At 41.8% G+C, this 19691-nt stretch overlaps 1 protein-coding gene across 1 annotated transcript in view; it reads left to right on the forward strand.

Annotated features, from left to right (window-relative positions):
* Positions 1-137: 137 nt before the first annotated feature.
* The window catches only part of LOC110529529 (cyclin-dependent kinase 19), a 70048-nt gene continuing 50494 nt past the window's right edge, over positions 138-19691 (forward strand). The window contains exons 1-2 of the mRNA XM_021611779.2: positions 138-396; positions 12613-12688. Of these exons, the coding sequence (XP_021467454.1) occupies positions 269-396; positions 12613-12688 (204 nt within the window). The 5' untranslated portion in view covers positions 138-268. The remainder of the gene's footprint in view (positions 397-12612; positions 12689-19691) is intronic.

The following is a 19691-nucleotide window of genomic DNA, read 5'->3' on the forward strand; positions in this document are numbered from 1 at the left end:
AGTAACGCAGTGCGAAATGCGGAGTGTAGTTTCACAGACCTTTTACTTCCATGTTGATGAGGCAAGCTAATGCTTTTGTAAACTACGCTCCCCAGAAAGCCTTGCGTGTCAATTAGAAACGTCAACGAGCCAGTGAACATTAAGCGGAGCAGACCAAAATCCCAAACAAGGAAATGGTGGGGGAATAAAACGACCATATTATTTAATTAATGCATGTTATAATTAATATTTTATTTTATTGTAAATTAAGAAATATTTATGGGTTCAAATGGATTACGACTTCAAAACAAAGCTCGCAGCCGAACGAGAGAAGGTAGAAGATCTGTTCGAATATGAAGGTTGCAAAGTGGGTCGAGGCACCTACGGGCACGTTTATAAAGCTAAGCGCAAAGACGGGTAAGATTCAGATAACGTTATTGTGTACTCAATAAACTGATTGCAGAATGCCTTATCAAGACTAGGATATATCTCCTTTCACGTTGGACAAAGCAGAGGATAGATTTTAACTACCCTGAGCGCTGCCCGTGTCTGTGTTTTTGTTTTCATGTACGCACTCACACTCACTCAACGGTCCTCCCCCTTCAACAACACAGTGATGATGTTTATTATTTGACACACTGTTCATGGAAGCGCAGGCTACTTTCAACATGAGTTATTTCGCCAGTAGGAATGTATAGGCGTAATGATATTCTCTGATCTTGTTCACCTTGGCTTAGTCTAAAATAATCATCCTATTATTGCCAAGCTCTCTCAAGAGCACTTGCATAGTCGAACTCGATGTAATGCTAAACTCCCTTTGGTGCTTAAATGCAAAACAAATAGGTGTATATATAGTAATAGCCTAAAATAAATATATTCTCTCTCTATATATATATATATATAGAGAGAGAGAGAGAATATATTTATTTTTGGCTATTACTGTAGTATTACGGGTTTCTAATAACATATGGATAAAATACCCATATCACAAGTACACTTCTAATAGTTTTCTAAGTTGTACTGTTGTTCCTAATTGACCTACTTACTTTGCAATGTCACCAACATTTATGTGGGATAATTGAAAATACCATTGAAATGTTCGTTTTTTCTCCCTGCAGCAAGCAAGTGATTTTGCTGTGTTTGATTCTCATTTGTGCACCAATCTCATGATATGCCTGGCTCATCTGGTGTCTCCCCAAATTGGAGGGAAAGTGTAAATATAAGCCTATATCGGTTTTAAGAAGGGTAGATCACTATCACAGAAAACACTGCTGCTCATGCTCCCAGGTGATATTTTTTTATAATGTTTCGACCCTTAGGTCTTCATCAGGCATCCATATCCCAGGTGGGGTTGGAAGGTCCTATATATTGTGCCAGTTCTCAGTGATATCACTTCCTGTAACAGGAGGTAAAAATATATAACATAGTTTCACAATATAAACATTCAATGTATCAAAATATATGATCGTGTATAAGAAATGTTTTCAATATTTACAGTAATATACATACACAAAATATTATTTAAAAAAAACACAATTTGGACATATTGAAACTATAAAACCGGTTTCAAGTCAAACTCCTCGTTAAGGCCAAGAGGAGAGTGTGTTGAGCCTGTGGATTCAGATGAGTTGCATTTGTACATGAAGCTGCATTGAGCACGTTGTCCACCCTCCAGAACTTTGTCCAAGAAAGTTTCCTTTTTCTCCAGTGGGTAATATTGTGAAACTATGTTATACATTTTTTACCTCCTGTTTCAGGAAGTGATGTCACTGAGTACTGCCCTTATATATAGGACCTTCCACCCCCACCTGGGATATGGGATACCTGATGAAACATTGTTATAAATAAATATCACCTCGAAGCATGAGCAGCAGTTTGATTGCACAATTTGAATGGCAATCAAACAGTTGAGGGTGATTTTTCTGGTGATCTGGCATAGGGCCTTCTGGAGTGAAAGGGCCTTCTGGTGTTCCGTTCCTTGCATTTCCTGCGCCTTCGTACAGGTAGCTTCACCTGTCATTCGAGTAGTCTGACAAAACAGTCAGGTTTTTTTCACAGCTTTCGTATTCATTCATGTCATTTGTAGGCTACAACAATGGAGGCTACTAGGCTATTGATAGCATTGCCCTCTCTATTTAGTTAGTAGTAAACATCCTGGATAGTGTCTCTCAGTGGTGTAGTGGAGGGTATACGCAGGAATACGTGTATACGCAGGAATACGTATTTTTTTTGTGGCCATTGCGTATACTCACTTCTTAATCTCAACAATGCTTATCAAAGTAGTGTAGTGCAGGTATACGCCATAACAATTACGTTTTTTAATTTTACATTTTCATTTCACCTTTATTTAGCCAGGTAGGCCAGTTGAGAACAAGTTCTCATTTACAACTGCGGCCTGGCCAAGATAAAGCAAAGCAGAGCGACAACAACAACAACACAGAGTTAGTTACACATGGGATAAACAAACGTACAGTCAATAGCACGAGAAAAAAAACACAATAGAAAAATCTATGTAGAGTGTGTGCAAATGTAGTAAGATTAGGGAGGTAAGGCAATAAATTGGCCATAGTGGTGAAATAATTACAATTTACCATTAACACTGGAGTGATAGATGTGCAGATGATGATGTGCAAGTAGAGATAATGGGGTGCAAAAAGAGCAAAAATAAAGAACAATTTGGGGAATGAGGTAGTTGGATGGGCTATTTACAGATGGGCTGTGTAGATGCAGTGATCGGTAAGCTGTTCTGACAGCTGAAGTTAGTGAGGGAGATATGTCTCCAGCTTCAGTGATTTTTGCAATTCGTTCCAGTCATTGGCAGCAGAGAGCTGGAAGGAACGGTGGCCAAAGGTAGGAGTTGGATTTGGGGAAGACCAGTGAAATATACCTGCTGGAGCGAGTGCTATGCGTGGGTGTTGCTATGGTGACCAGTGAGCTGAGATAAGGTGGGGCTTTACCTAGCAAAGACTTATAGATGAATATGAAGTGAGGGCCAGCCAACAAGAGCATACAGGTTGCAGTGTTGGGTAGTATATGGCGCTTTTGTGACAAAATGGATTGCACTGTGATAGACTACATCCAATTTGCTGAGTAGAGTGTTGGAGGCTATTATGTAAATGACATCGCCGAAGTCAAGGATCGGTAGGATAGTCCGTTTTACGAGGGTTTGTTTAGCAGCATGAGTGAAGGAGACTTTGTTGAGAAATAGGAAGCCGATTCGAGATTTAATTTTGGATTGGCTTAATGTGAGTCTGGAAGGAGAGTTTACAGTCTAACCAGACACCTGGGTATTTGTAGTTGTCCACATATTCTAAGTCAGAACCGTCCAGACTAGTGATGCTAGTCGGGAGGGCGGGTGCGGGCAGCGATCGGTTGAAAAGCATGCATTTAGTTTTACTTGCATTTAAGATCAGTTGGAGGCCACAGAAGGCCTCCAATACAGTGTCCAAAGAAGGGCCAGAAGTAAAGGTGGATCAGAGAATCACCAGCAGCAAGAGCAACATCATTGATATATACAGAGAAAGGAGTTGGCCCTAGAATTGAACACTGTGGCACCCCCATAGAGACTGCCAGAGGCCCGGACAAAAGTCCCTCCGATTTGACACACTGAACTCTATCTGAGAAGTAGTTGGTGAACCAGGCGAGGCAGTCATTTGAGAAACAAAGGCTGTTGAGTCTGCCGATGAGAATGCGGCGATTGACAGAGTTGAAAGCCTTGGCCAGGTCGATGAAGACGGCTGCACAGTACTGTCTTTTATCGATGAAGGTTATGATATTGTTTAGGACCTTGAGCGTGGCTGAGGTGCACCCATGACCAGCTCGGAAACCAGATTGCATAGCGGAGAAGGTACGGTGGGTTTCGAAATGGTCGGTGATCTGTTTATTAACTTGGCTTTCGAAGACTTTAGAAAGGCAGGGCAGGATGGATATCGGTCTATAACAGTTTGGGTCTAGAGTGTCACCCCCTTTGAAGAGGGGGATGACTGCGGCAGCTTTCCAATTTTTAGGGATCTCAGACGATACGAAAGAGAGGTTGAACAGGCTAGTAATAGGTGTTTCAACAATTGCAGCAGATAATTTTAGAAAGAGAGGGTCCAGATTGTCTAGCCCAGCTGATTTGTAGGGGTCCAGATTTTGTAGCTCTTTCAGAACATTTGCTATCTGGATTTGGGTGAAGGAGAAGCGGGGGGGGGGGGGCTTGGGCAAGTTGCTGCGGGGGGTGCAGAGCTGTTGGCCGTGGTAGGGGTAGCCAGGTAGAAAGCAAAGCCAGCCGTATAAAAATGCTTTTTGAAATTCTCGATTATCGTGGATTGATCGGGGGTGACAGTGTTTCCTAGCCTCAGTGCAGTGGGCAACTGGGAGGATGTTCTCTTATTCTCCATCGATTTTACAGTGGCCCAAAACTTTTTGGCTGATGGAACAGATCAGAATGTTTAGCTTAAAATGTTGATCAACTGTTATTTCTTGACATTTTAAGGATAGCAATGTGCACACAGTGGTAGGCCCAATGCTCAAATGTTCCAAAATGCAATTTGCGGGAAAACTCCATTCTAATATCCACACTGCACATGCAAGAGGTTTAATGGGCAGAAATGGAAATATCTGTTTGAAATTTATAAAGAGGGGAGATCTAAAGATGCAACAACTATCATGGGTTGCTAAAAAGTCATGGCGGCTACAAAAGGCGACACTACAGGTGACATTTTTACCCGGACTCGAGCATTAGCGACGGAAAAAGCCTCCAAGAAGAAGCTAGCTTCAGAAAAAACTAGCGCCATTAGCCAGGAGCAAGAGAACCCGCTCCCCCCGAGGCACAACGAATGCCAACCTCGCATTCTGTCGAAGACATCTTTTCTGAGTTCAGATCCCAACGTACAGAACTAAACACCAAATTAGATGCCATTAACTCTCAGCTCAGTGCGATAGGGGGCAAGGTGACAATCCTGGAAAACACTTTGCCTGACATCAACAACAAGATAACCAGAAACGCGGGGCACCTGGACGAGGTAGAGGGGCGAATCCTATCCATGGAAAACTTATTGACAGATGCCATGGAAACTATAGCATATGCTAAAAAGAAAATCGAGCATCTGGAAGAGAAAACAGAGGACCTGGAAAACAGGGGGCGAAGGAATAATTGTGTTCTATTCAATCTGGGCGAAAAAGAAGAGGGAAACATGCCACTGATCCGCTACCTGCAAGACAAACTTCCCGAGTGGCTCCACCTGTCCACCGACAGGCCCATAGAACTCGAGAGAGCTCACCGAGCACTGAGGCCCCCACCAGCAGCCAGACAACCACCGCGCCCAATCACCATACGTTTCCTGAGATTCACCGACAAGGAACGAGTCCTACAGGCGGCGAAAAACAACACCATCACAGTGGGAAACGCCAAACTCGCTTTACACCAGGACCTGTCAGCTGGAATACGCCGAAAGCGCAGAGAGTTTGACGAAGTGAAGCAATACTCAATTGACCGAGGCATCTTCAGGGGATTCAAATACCCAAACGAGCTCAAGATTCTTCACCAAGGAGTCTTGCGACACTTCAAAACTCCCGAAGAGGCAAAACGTTTTTTGAAAGACAATCCTGGTCAATGAGAAACGGACCAATGACTAAATGCGATTAATGCCATTACTAAAGGAGGTAAGACAACATATAGCCGATATCCAAAGACCCACCCCCTAAATGTCATTATAGCCGTCCAATTTACATTTATTTTCCTTTAACTGAGAGGGATGGGCTCTAGCCTAACCTAGGCCTACTAATGTTTCAGCCTACTTTTATTTCTCTGTTTTTTTGTTGCTATTATTACTTGGGGTTCCCTATGTCCCTTGGGGGAGGTATGTGTAGGCTGGGCTATTGATTTTATTTTTCTCCCCTCTTTTACTGTGGTCTGGATGAGGGCAACTGCGTCATTTACTCAATGCGGGGTGGAGAGGATGAGGCATTTCTTTGGTGGGGAGAGGGAGACGTTGTGCGTTGCTAACTGTTCCCGGTTTTTGTTTTATTCGGAACACAGAATTGAGACTGAGCGGGGGGGTAATAGATCCAACGGGATGTGTCGAGTTGTTTGGGAACTCTGCTGGGGTGTTCAGAGATTATTATTTTATGTACACCATGTATTTTCCTTTTATGTGAACGCAGCTGTATCCACTTTTACCTAGCGATGACTTGCACTAAAGTTCGATTACTGTTCGATGACTAGTACCTTAAATCTATTGACATGGAACTGCCATGGTCTAGGGCATGCAATAAAACGGAAAAAGATACTATGTGCTCTAAAAAAGGAAAAAGCAGACATCGCGCTATTACAAGAGACACACCTCTGTGATGCTGAACATGCCAAACTCCGCAGAGCTTGGGTGGGACAGGTGTATTTCTCATCTTTCAAATCAAACAGTAGAGGCACAGCCATACTTATCCATAAAAATGTTCCATTCATAATTGACAAAAACATATCTGATCCGGAGGGGAGATTTATTTTGATAACTGGGTCACTATATGGTCAACCAATTACTATCTTAAACATATACGCCCCTAACACAGATACTCCTGCCTTCATGTCAAAAATGATAACCCTGTTCAATGAGCATTGTGTCTCCTTTGGCGTGGTGGCCGGAGATTTTAATTGTACCCTCAACCCAACCCTAGACAAATCATCTCAAGTCCCCACCACAAATCCTAGATCTGCAAAGATGTTCTCTTTCTCTCTCTTACTAAATGTTCTCTCTCTTACTAAAGAGATGGGACTGATAGATATCTGGAGAGAGACTAATAGCTCATCTATGGACTATACATACTACTCTAATGTCCATAACACCTACTCCATAACACACTAAGAGGCCATCTAATTGCATATGCTTCCTCTAAGAAAAAAGCAATGGAAGCACACAGGCTAGATCTTGAGAGGGAGCTGGAACACTGTGAAAGAATACATAAACAATCCCCAGACAGCACACAGCACTTCCTGGAGTCATCTTAAAGCAGCCAAAGCCAAACTGAATTTGGACTACACTCGGGAGATAAAAAAAAAAGTTTTCTTTACTAAACAGAAATACCATGAGTATAGCAATAGGCCCAGTAGATTGCTTGCTTACCAATTAAAAAAGGAGCAGCAGAGGACGAGGTCACATACGACCCAAAAAAGATCAATTTAACTTTTCATGATTTTTACTGCAAACTATACACCTCTGAGAGAAAACACACGGAGGCAGAACTCCACTCTTTCCTAGAGGGAATCTCGCTACCTAAACTATCAGAGACCGACCAAGAAGACCTCAACTCCCCCTTCACTCCTGAGGAGATCCTGGAGGCAATTACCTCCATGCCACCTAATAAGTCCCCAGGCCCAGATGGATTCCCCAGAGAGTTCTACAAAGCTTTTTGGCCCCAGCTCCGCCCTATCTTCATGCCAATGCTGGAGGATTTCTCCCAGACTTCAATGCACACAGCCCGCATTACAGTGTTGCTAAAAAAGGACAAGGACCCCCTATCCTGCTCGTCCTTCCGGCACCTAAGCTTGTTGGATTTCGACTATAAAATAATTACCAAATTGCTCGACCAAAAGACTAAACACTCTTCTTCCCAAAATAATAAAAGCGGACCAAACTGGATTTATTAGAAACAGATACTCTTCTGATAACATTCGCCGTCTTTTTTATATTATTGATCAAGTAAACGCACAGAAGACCCCTGTCCTGCTGGCCTCACTGGATGCTGAGAAGGCGTTTGACAGGATGGAGTGGAGCTTTCTGTTTTCAGTCTTCGAAAAGTTCAATATGGGCCCAAATTTTATTAAATGGATCAAGTCCCTATACTCTCATCCAAATGCCATGGTGACTACTAATGGACTGAACTCTGACAGATTCCCTCTGGAACGGGGCTCAAGACAAGGGTGCTCGCTGTCCCCCCTGCTCTACTTGTTGGGGGCGGAGCTGATAAGGAGCAATCCAAGTATTATGGGTGTTTCTGCAGGCGGCCTGCAGCACAAGATTTCGCTTTACACGGATGATGTCTTGCTCTACATATCCAACCCTGAGAAATCCCTCCCTCTCATTTTACACACAATTGCTCAGTATGGCAAGTTTTCAGGTTATAAGATCAATTTTAACAAATCCACTGTCTGCCCTCTCAATATTACACTCACCAGCTCTATGAAGACACTATGTCCTTTCCAATGGAAAACACAGGGGTTTCAATACCTCGGGATCTTCATAACACCAGATCTGAATAGCCTTTTTAAGGAAAATTATCTTCCACTCCTGAATCGAATCAAGAACGATCTCCAAACCTGGATCTCCCTCCCAATTAGCTTAGTAGGAAGAATTAATGTCATCCGTATGAACGTACCCCTAGACTGAACTACTTATTTCAGATGCTCCCATGCTATCTCCCAGTTTCCTTCTTCAAAACAACTAACCAAAGCATCACCAAATGTATATGGGGCAATAAAAAACCTAGGATCAAGTTTTACACTCTATTGAAACATGAATCTAAGGGTGGTCTTGCCCTTCCCTCCCTTCAATTGTACTACTGGTCTGCCCAAATCCGCAACATGCTAACATGGATCACAAACAGACAAGAGTCAACGTGTATTCAGATAGAAGCCCAATCCTGCGGTTCATTGCCCTTAAGCTCAATTATATTCATTAAAAACTTTAGTGAAGTGGGCAACATAGCCAAAACCTTTGTGATTTACAGCACCCTACTAGTGTGGAGGGACTGTAAGAAATACCTGGGCATTTCCTCCCAAATATGTTCTCACTCGCCTATAGTAGGCAACCCAGACTTGCCAAAAGCCCTGAGGGATGCCAACTTTAATCTTTGGCATACTCTAGGAATCAGGACCTTTTCAGACCTATTTCATCAGAAAACCACTACACTGAAATCCTTTCAAGAGCTCTGCAGTGAATTCGATGTGCCAAGATCCAATTTTTTTAAATATCTTCAAATTAGACATGTAATTTCCTCATTTACCTCCAAGAGGAGGTTTAGAACTCAGTTGAATGAAGTTGAAACCCTTCTTGTCACAGCACAATCCATTAAAGGCAAAATATCTTACATCTATAGACTCCTTTCTGAGAAAGGAGGCTCCTCCTTTACTCCTTTGAAAATAATCTGGGAAAAGGACCTTGGTCTGACTATCAGTGATGAGTTATGGGCGGAGGTTTGCGACAGGATATACTGCTCCTCTACTAATGTAAAAATGAAAGAATCTAATTACAAATTTTTGTACAAATTTTATTATACTCCTTTGAGACTCCATAGAATGAAAACAGATATGTATCTTAACTGTAAAAGATGTACCTCTGAAAGTGGAACCTATATGCATGTATTTTGGAGATGTAGAGAGATTGCCAGATTATACACACTGCTGCACAGAAAATACTGTACAGTTTGATATGACCCCGTGTATCTATCTCCTTAATGCCCAGCAGGACTTTGTTCTTGATCCTGACAGAGAAAATTTGCTTATGACTATTACATACTTTGCTAAGAAATGTATTCTTCTATTGTGGGCCTCTAATACCCCTCCTACATTTAAAATGTGGATTGACCAGATTGTTGGCTTTCTTCCTCTTGAAAAGCTCACTTATGACCTCCACAAGAGACAGCCCAAGTTTGATAGACTCTGGTCTCCACTACTCAACTATATTTCAAACTGGACAGAGTGAACGGGGTGACTAGGGAAATGCGCAGATACATGTTGTGTAAGGTACTGTAAAACCTAAAAACGAATTATTGGCCCGTCATCTCAGCAAATGCTAGAAATAGCTGATAAGAACCTTGATAGTGCTGCTGCAAGTGTTATATATGTTTTTTTTGTGTTTTTATTTTAACTTTGTTTTTGAGTATGTGTGCGTATGTATGTATGTATGTATGTATGTATGGGTATGTATGTATGTATATATATATATATATATATATATATATATATATATATATATATATATATGCACCAAGGAAAATAAATAGATTAAGAAAAATAAGTGTTTTTATTTGACTTTATCTTTAATTTTAATTGTATTTTTATTTTTTCAAATGTATTATTATATTTTTTGACTTTTTATTTTTTATTTTTTTAAGCCTGTCACATCTGTGAATGTGGAATGTGTTTTGTTGGTTGATTGAAAAACAAGAAAACTTAACAAAACTTTAAATTGAAAAAAAGAAAAGGGCAATTCCACAAAAACAGAATGATTCTGAGACTCTGATTTTTTTTTACTTTAAAATGTTTGCAAAACAATAAACAATTATTTAAAATTAAACTAACCATACTGTATACACTCTACACTCTATACTCTATACGCAATGACTACTTTTAACAATTTCCACTGAACATTTTACAAAAACACATTTACTTGTAGTACAGTGCAGATACAAAGTTTGGAAACAGAATGACAGCAGTTACAGCACAAACCTAATTTCTGTTACCAAACTTTGCATATGCACTGTTCTTCAAGGAAATGTGTTTTTGTCAAATTTTCACTGGAAATTGTTGAAAGGAGTCATTGTGTATAGAATTGTATGGTTTGTTAAACTTTGCATTTATTGTTTTTTGTTTGACATACATTTTAAATGGAAAAATCGGAGTCTTAGCGTCATTCCGTTACATGGAATTGCCTAGAAACTGAGACATAGCCCAAGCATCATCGTCGTCATTGTTGTTGCTGATGATGATTTTTCAGTGATGCATGCTTTCAGGGGTGGTGCAGTAGACCTAGCATTTTAGTTGCAAATGCTTGCTCTTCAATCCCTTGTAGAGAGTCTAGTTGAACAGCATGTTGAAGAAAACTAATGGGCAGCAGCCGGTCACTGTATTTTGTGATTGCATCTCATGTATTATCATAAAGGCACTGCTAAGGTTTTAATTTTTGTTTCATGTGTTTCAAGACATGAAGAATGATCCATCCTTGCTGGTCAACAATATAAAACACTCCTCATGCCAAGTTTGGCCAAGTAGATGTAAAAAATGTTGTCGAATCGAACTGTCAGGGGAACATATTGAGACCATTTCGTTTTTGTTGGTTTTTCCGCAAGGTTTTCCCACTGTCTGCAATAAACAGCAGAAGTAGCACTTTGATGAGGTGTAAAGACAAGCTTTCTCTCTGTGAACAGAGAACAGGGAGTGTTTCTATCTTCATATATGTGATTGGGAACATGAATCAGGCTTGTGGCCAGATGAGTGAAGGGGCCATGCAGGCTTGTTGAGAAACCCAATATGCAGCCTTTGGACTGTGCGACAGCCCTACCCACTCTGGACCGCTGCCAGCTCCTCCAGGAATCTCTGGACACTAATCAAATGTGAATGCCCAGAACAGCTGTAATTCACCATTCCCGTTGTGTGGTGGAGCTTATTATGAAAATTATGTTTGGTGTAAATGGTAAAAAAATAAGACAAATAAATGCAATTGTACCCCTCTACCCCTCCAGCTCACATTGTGTTCCTGTGTTTGTCTGTGCATTAGCACTTTTTGGACTTGGCAGTCCTCTGTGTTGTGTGTTGTTCATGATAATAAAGTGCTATGTTTATAGGGCATGAGCAGTTAGAGTGGTTGTTTGTCTGTCTTTTGAGTCCATTGCTTAATTAATCAGAAGGTGGAGATGGCTACAGTAAATTCATATTCATGAGCAATCAAGGCTGTTTTATCACAGACCTAAACATCCATTAAAACAGTGTTGAGGCTCAGTCAAAATCAGATTTGAGATAGTAGTGTCTGAAACCTCCAGCCTGAAACCACTGCTATTGAATGCCCATTACCCATTCTTATGTAGGCCAGTTGGTGATGTCATGTTTGATGTAGGTACCACACACACACACACATACAGACACAGATTCTCATTAAACAAATAAGCTTTTTTTGTACATATTTGGTCTTCATTCTTTCTTTTTTTTTTACCTTTTCACAAATCTTCTGCAAGAAGTAAGCTATACAACAGGCCATGTTTGTAATGGCTCAATAATATTTTCTGGAGAGTCAATGTTGGGGTAAATTCCCTTTCTAGGAGGATACTGCTTATCTCAGATAATCCATAGTTCCCTACTTCACAGTGTGCTGATGTCCGTGTGCACACCACAATACGTCTAACATTTCTACATGCCTTCAATGCCTTTTTCCACCACCAACAGATTTTTACAAGGGCACCTAAACACCCTCAGAATGTCAAGAAAAAAAGCCCTGGGATTTGTCCTGACACTGCATTTATTACATCAAATCCTATTTCAAATCCATTCTGACTCTGCACTGTGTGTGTTATGAGAAGGGACAACGACCAGCTCGGTGTGAAGGCTATGATGAAGCCAGAGCATGTGTTTGCATTGAGGGGGGTGGCGAAATGCAGGGTGGATAGATAATTATGCTTGTTCTGGGGAGAGGCTGCACTCAAAAACAGAGCATGCCTGTGGAGAGGGTATAACTGTCTTCTTGTTCCATTAGAACAAGTCAAGCAAGAGCAGTCCATCTCCATCATTTTCATATCCCCTGTTCTATCTTACTGTTGCTCATAAACACACAACATTCTATGTTGTTCAAGAAGGTGAGTTTACGGTGTTGTTACATACTTGCCAAATAAATAAAGTGATGTGCTGATATTTCCCCTCTTTCCCCTCTTTCCCCTCTTTCTTTGCAGGGAAGATGAGAAGGAATATGCACTGAAACAAATTGAAGGCACTGGAATATCGATGTCTGCTTGCAGGGAAATCGCTGTAAGTTAAGATACTGCTTAAAGGCGCTGATTTGTCCTTTATTTAGTCCTTTCTCCTATCAATGCTATTTTCCTTTCTACTGTGCTTTCTGTCTCCTACAATAAGGTCTTATGTGTAGTCGCTGCATCATGCCATCACTTGGCTCTTGCCTCAGACTGATGCTATATAAACGAGTAGAGACCTAAGAACTGTTCTAAGAACGGTTCTACTTTGACTGTAGAGTGTAATCCTGCACCGATGTGCTTCCAGGATTGTAATAGCCCAGGAGTTGTATCTGTGTGGTGCAGTGTTCCTAATGGCTGAGGCATAAGCAATAGAGACATCACCATGGCCATGTAAACATGATCTATACCAGTACTCAAGTGCTTGGCAAGATACACATTGTAGGAGAACAATAAAGGTCTGCACATTTTATGGCTCCCACATATCTGCTGTATAGAGTTCAGGCCTTCAATATGTTAACCAATACGATCTCTCTGCAAATAGATAAACACACACGAACCTTGTGAATAGGCCATCCACCCAGCTACTCTTTGCTTACACTCAGCTGTCACTTTTTATTTTTCACGTGCTCTTTAGGTTATTCCTAACCCAGTGTTAACCTTTTACACTCGTGGGAATTGGCCCATATGGATAGGGCTAAACTGAAATGTTTCTTAAATAGAAAATATGAAAAGCATATGCATAACAATGGTATCAATTTAAAGGGCACAGTTTTGAGATTATGGGGAAATTATAATACCAAAGTTGAGGACACAACAGTTCACAAGACTGAATCCAAACATTCCACTGGTAATTTTATGTGCATTTTACATTTACTGTACTTTTCACCGCATTTGCTGATAACGAAATCTGAAAATACTCTGGATATATATTCAGTTACATGATAAGACTATTCCTGGAAAATGTGGAGTAGGAGCACGATAAGACAAAATAAGGACTTGAGTGAAGACGAACTGGTCTCCTTGTCGTCACCACACACCTCTCCACAGTGTGCACAGTTCCTAAGCAGTTTTAATGCACTTTTCAATTATAAGGTGCTTTTTTTTTGCTCTCCTAGCTGTGCCATTGAGGAACCAGGACAAGCACACTGGTAGTTATTTTGTTTGGAACAACAACAGCCCATCATAAATCACAATCTGGATCAGGTGGGCATCATTTGAAAGCTTGTTTTGTTGCCAACATGACTAGCTAAGTTATACAATACAATCTTACAGTGTTAGGCTTTCACAGGGCAATTCAGAGAAACAGATCATCATTTTGGTGCACATAGAACGGAGTCATGCGTGCATTCAGGTGCGTGCAGTCAGGTGCGTGCATTCAGGTGCATGTTCTGCGGCAAATTTTCTTCACAATAAACAAACAGGCTCATTCTGTTCAGAACAACCCAGTATGACGACATGTTAACTTGTAACTGTACATCAACATAGTGATCATAAACGTTGACACTGTATATGACATTACTTTTATGATTTGGAGATGTGAAGAGCATATTTGGATTCAAGGGTGGTCTGGCTTGCTTGTATGACATCAAAGCATATTTATTATGATCCTCAACATCTCATCTTTCAAAATACATTGAATCCTCTTAAATTAAAGCATTTCCCTCACTCAAACAACAAAAAACCTATACAGCGCTGTGAAGTGCAGGGCTTGAGCGCTGATGTCATGTATAGCATGTTACCGATTTTCAACCCGTATATAGGTACAAGTGTAAAGGGTTAAGCAATAAGCAGTCCAAGAACACATACTGCGTTGGTTTACTTTCAGCGCTAGTGTAGCCTTATCTAAAAACAGGAAGGCAGATACTCTTTAAGTGTACATGGGGATTATTGCTAACACATAATACTGTAGGAGAGTGTTATTAGGCTATTTGTGCTGAGAGGTGAGTGTCATCTGAAGCCATATCTGTGTGTCATTCATCTAGTTCTCTGTGAGGAACAGCAGATCGTCAGAATGTGGTCCTTGTGACAGGTGAGCTGACTGGGTTATTTAATGTTACAGTATGTACGTCAGTTTTCCACCTACCAACTTCTCTGGGAATGTGCTATGTGATCCACTCATTGTCAGAATGTTGTATTGTGGTACACTAGTTGTTGCGGTGACAAACCTGCTGTGTTTCTACCCACAATACAGCCAAACTTACTCAGTGGATGATGATTGACTACCCACTGTGAAAGTAGATAGAATGTGTATATTATTGTTTGGCTGACTAATCTTAAAGAATAAATGGTTATTGGTGGGGCGGGACACAATATTAGTGCTCTATAGACTGTCAACAGAATAGTTAATTTCATCTCCATTTGGAGGTAAGGTAAATAAGGAGTCTTAATTTGAACAGAGGTGTAGGTGTGTGTTGGTTACAAACCGCTGCCTCAGCTCTGACTGCACAGTACTGCAGAAATGGACTGAATGACTGGATGAGGTCCATCTGGCCCTGTCTACAGAAAGTAAATATGGGTGTTTAGTTGGTGATCTGACCCAGTATTGGTCGTCTAGCTAGCGTGTCTAGTCTGTTCTGCTTCCACAACACACCTATCCCTGTCTCTCTCCACGGTGGATCCAATCATCCTGGGCTATGATCATGTGTAACCGACTCGGTTACTGCTCTGATGTTCTCTCTCTCCTGGCGCTGTCCTCTAGTTTGTGCTACAGCAGACTGAACTGTCAGAGAGCACAGAGTTCTGACCCCACGGACAATTATTCCTTCATGTGATCTCTGATTCTTATTCATTGTACAATAAACTGTTGTATTAGTCAGCCCTGTGTCACCACTGGCTGGCTTCCCCTCATGGAAAGGTGACTCATGACTTTCATAACTTGTAATGCTGTTGATGCTTTTAACACCTTGCTGTAAAATTGCCCACAGGTCAATTCATGAATTTCAATTGCTTTTTGGCCTTGCTATGGGATTGACCCAGACCCAGTGGATGCCCTCACCCAGGGGGGAATGGAGGAAAGCAGTGGCTCTGTAACAGAAAACAAGTGTTGTCAGGTAGCTGTGGCTCTGTATCAGAAAACAAGTGTTGTCAGGTAGCTGTAGCTCTGCATCAGAAAACAAGTGTTTTCAGGTAGCTGTGGCTCTGTATCAGAAAACAAGTGTTGTCAGGTAGCTATGGCTCTGCATCAGAAAACAAGTGTTGTCAGGTAGCTATGGCTCTGCATCAGAAAGCAAGTGTTGTCAGGTAGCTATGGCTCTGCATCAGAAAACAAGTCAGGTAGCTATGGCTCTGCATCAGAAAACAAGTGTTGTCAGGTAGCTATGGCTCTGCATCAGAAAACAAGTGTTTTCAGGTAGCTATGGCTCTGCATCAGAAAACAAGTGTTGTCATATAGCTATGGCTCTGCATCAGAAAACAAGTGTTTTCAGGTAGCTATGGCTCTGCATCAGAAAACAAGTGTTTTCAGGTAGCTATGGCTCTGTATCAGAAAACAAGTGTTGTCAGGTAGCTATGGCTCTGCATCAGAAAACAAGTGTTGTCAGGTAGCTATGGCTCTGCGTCAGAAAACAAGTGTTGTCAGGTAGCTATGGCTCTGCATCAGAAAACAAGTGTTTTCAGGTAGCTATGGGTCTGCATCAGAAAACAAGTCTTTTCAGGTAGCTATGGGTCTGCATCAGAAAACAAGTCTTTTCAGGTAGCTGTGCAAACTCAACTCCGTCAATAGATCTCTACGGAGTTGAGTTGAGACGAGTGTCTAACACAACATAACACTATTAGCTAGAAAGGTAACTCCAAACACATTTTCACTAAGAGCAGCTGTTTAGCTGGTTAAACAAAGGTTAGCCATGTGTTGGCAAGGATGTATGTCCAAGTCAAGACATCTTATCAGCAGCCAGTGGCACTTGCCACACTGCTAGCCTATTCGCCGGTGCTTTTTCAAAGCCTATGTCAGATATTCCAGTGAGTGTAATTGGCTCAAATGAGTGTAATTTGCTCACAATTAGGAGTTGAGAAATGAAGTTCACATCATTAGAAAGAAGATATTATCTTATTTTCTACTGTAGGTATGTAGTTCAAAATGTGTTTATTCTGTTGTTGATAGCGATATATATATATATGTTTTTGATGACATTTTCACCTGAACAAAAGGAATATCTATGTAAGAATACTGTTCATGGACTACAGCTCACATTCAATACTATAGTCTCCTCCAAGCTCAGGACCCTGGGACTGAACATGGATCGTGGACTACAGGAAACAGAGGGGCGAGCATGCCCCCATCCACATCGATGGGGTTGTAGTGGAGTGGGTTCGAGAGCGGAGTTGAGTTGAGGAATTAACATGGTCCACACACACCCACACAGTTGTGAAGAGGGCACGACAACACCTCTTCCCCCTTAGGAGGCTGAAAAGATTTGGCACGGGCCCTCAGATCCTCAAAAAGTTCTACAGCTGCACCATTGAGAGCATCATGACTGGCTGCACCGCTGCTTGGTACGTCAACTTCAAGGCACCTGACTGCAACGCGCTACAGAGGGTGGTGAATACGGCCCAGTACATCATTGGGGCCGAGCTCCCTGCCATCCAGGACCTATATATCAGGAAGTGTTAGAGAAAGGTCCACATGCAAAGACTCCAGCCACCCAAGCCATAGACTGCTCTCTCTGCTACCGCACGGGAAGCAGGACCAGTGCTGGAACCAACAGGACCTTAAATCGCTTCTACCCACAAGCCATAAGACTGCTAGACAAGACTGCTAGATATCAAATGGCTTCCCAGACTGGATGTATTTCAAGGCCTACCTTCAAACTCAGTGCCTCTTTGCTTGACATCATGGGAAAATCAAAATAAATCAGCCAAGACCTCAGAAAAACAATTGCAGACCTCCACAAGCCTGATTCATCCTTGGGAGCCATTTCCAAACGCCTGAAGGTACCACGTTCATCTGTACAAACAACAGTACACAAGAATTAACACCATGGGACCACACAGCGGTCATACCGCTCAGGAAGGAGACACGTTCTGTCTCCTAAAGATGAACGTACTTTGGTGCGAACAGTGCAAATCAATCGCAGAACAACAGCAAAGGACATTGTGAAGATGCTGGAGGAAACAGGTACAAAAGTATCTATATCCACAGTAAAAATGAGTCCTATATCGACATAACTTGAAAGGCCGCTCAGCAAGGAAGAAGCCACTTCTCCAAAACCGCCATAAAAAAGCCAGACTACGGTTTGCAATTGCACATGGAGACAAATATTGTACTTTTTGTAGAAATGTCCTCTGGTCTGATGAAACAAAAATAGAACTGTTTGGCCATAATGACCATCGTTATGTTTGGAGGAAAAAGGGGGAAGCCTGCAAGCCGAAAAACACCATCTCAACCGTGAAGCATTTGGGGTGGCAGCACCATGTTGTGGGGGTGCATTGCTGCAGGAGGGATGGGTGCACTTCACAAAATAGATGGCATCAAGACGCAGAACAATAATGTGGATATATTGAAGCAACATCTCAAGACATCGGTCAGGAAGTTAAAGCTTGGTCGCAAATGGGTCTTCCAAATGGACAATGACCCCAAGCATACTTCCAAAGTTGTCGCAAAATGGCTTAAGGACAACAAAGACAAGGTATTGGAGTGGCCATCACAAAGCCCTGACCTCAATCCCATAGACAATTTGTGGGCAGAACTGAAAAAGCATGTGTGAGTAAGGAGGCCTACAAACCTGACTCAGTTACATGAGCTCTGTCAGGAGGAATGGGCCAAAAATCACCCAACTTATTGTGGGAAGCTTCTGGAAGGCAACCCAAAACTTTTGACTAAAGTTAAACTATTTAAAGGCAATGCTACCAAATACTAATTGAGTGCATGTAAACTTCTGACCCACTGGGAATGTGATGAAAGAAATAAAAACTGAAATATATCATTCTCTCTACTACTATTCTGGCATTTCACATTCTCAAAATAAAGTAGTGATCCTTACTGACCTAAAACAGGGCATTTATACTAGGATTAAATGTCAGGAATTGTGAAAAACTGAGTTGAAATGTATTTGGCTAAGGTGTATGTAAACTTCCGACTTCAACTGTAGCTAGTTTTTCTATGCCCCGGCAGGACAGGATGGCAGTGTTGGGTACGCTCAAGGGGGGCGGAGTGTGTCTCTTTGTCAACAACAGCTGGTGTTCAATCTCTATGTAACGACTGTTGGAAGGAGTGGAGGACCAAGGTGCAGCGGGGTACGATGCTGGCACTAATACCGCACTCAATGATCTGTATAGGGCCATAAGCAAACAACAAAATGCTCATCCAGAGGCAGCGCTCCTAGTTGCCGATGATTTTAATGCAGGAAAACTGAAATCCGTTTTACCTTCTACCAGCTTGTCACCTGTGGAACTAGATGCGAAAAAACTCTTGATCAGCGTCACTCCAAACACAGAGACGCATACAAAGTGCTCCCTCACCCTCCATTTGGCTAATCTGACCGTAACTCTATCCTCTTGATTCCTGCTTACAAGGAAAAACTCAGGAAGTACCAGTAACCCGCTTATTACGGAAGTGGCCTGATGAAGCGGTGCTAAGCTACAAGACTGTTTCACTAACACAGACTGGAATATGTTCCGGGACATTGATGGTATTGAGGAATATACCACATCAGTCAGTCACGGCTTCATTAATAAGTGCATCGACGACATCATCCCAACAGCGACCGTATGTACAGTACATATCCCAACAATAATCTATGGATAACAGGTAACATCCACACTGAGCTAAAAGGCTAGAGCTGCAGCTTTCAAGGAATTGGACACTAACTCGGACGCTTATAAGAAATCCCACTATGTCCTCCGATGAACCATCAAACAGGCAAAGCATCAATACAGAACTAAGATCGAATCCTCGTCAGATGTGGCAGAGCTTGCAAATGATCACAGATTACAAAGGAAATCCCAGCCGCGAGCTGCCTAGAGACAGGAGCATACCAGATGAGCTAAATACCTTCTATGCTCGCTTCGAGGCAAGCAACACTGGACCATGCGTGAGAGCACCACCTGATGTGGGTAAAACA

This window comes from Oncorhynchus mykiss, chromosome 8 (genome assembly GCF_013265735.2).
Source record: "Oncorhynchus mykiss isolate Arlee chromosome 8, USDA_OmykA_1.1, whole genome shotgun sequence".
Classification (NCBI taxonomy): domain Eukaryota; kingdom Metazoa; phylum Chordata; class Actinopteri; order Salmoniformes; family Salmonidae; genus Oncorhynchus; species Oncorhynchus mykiss.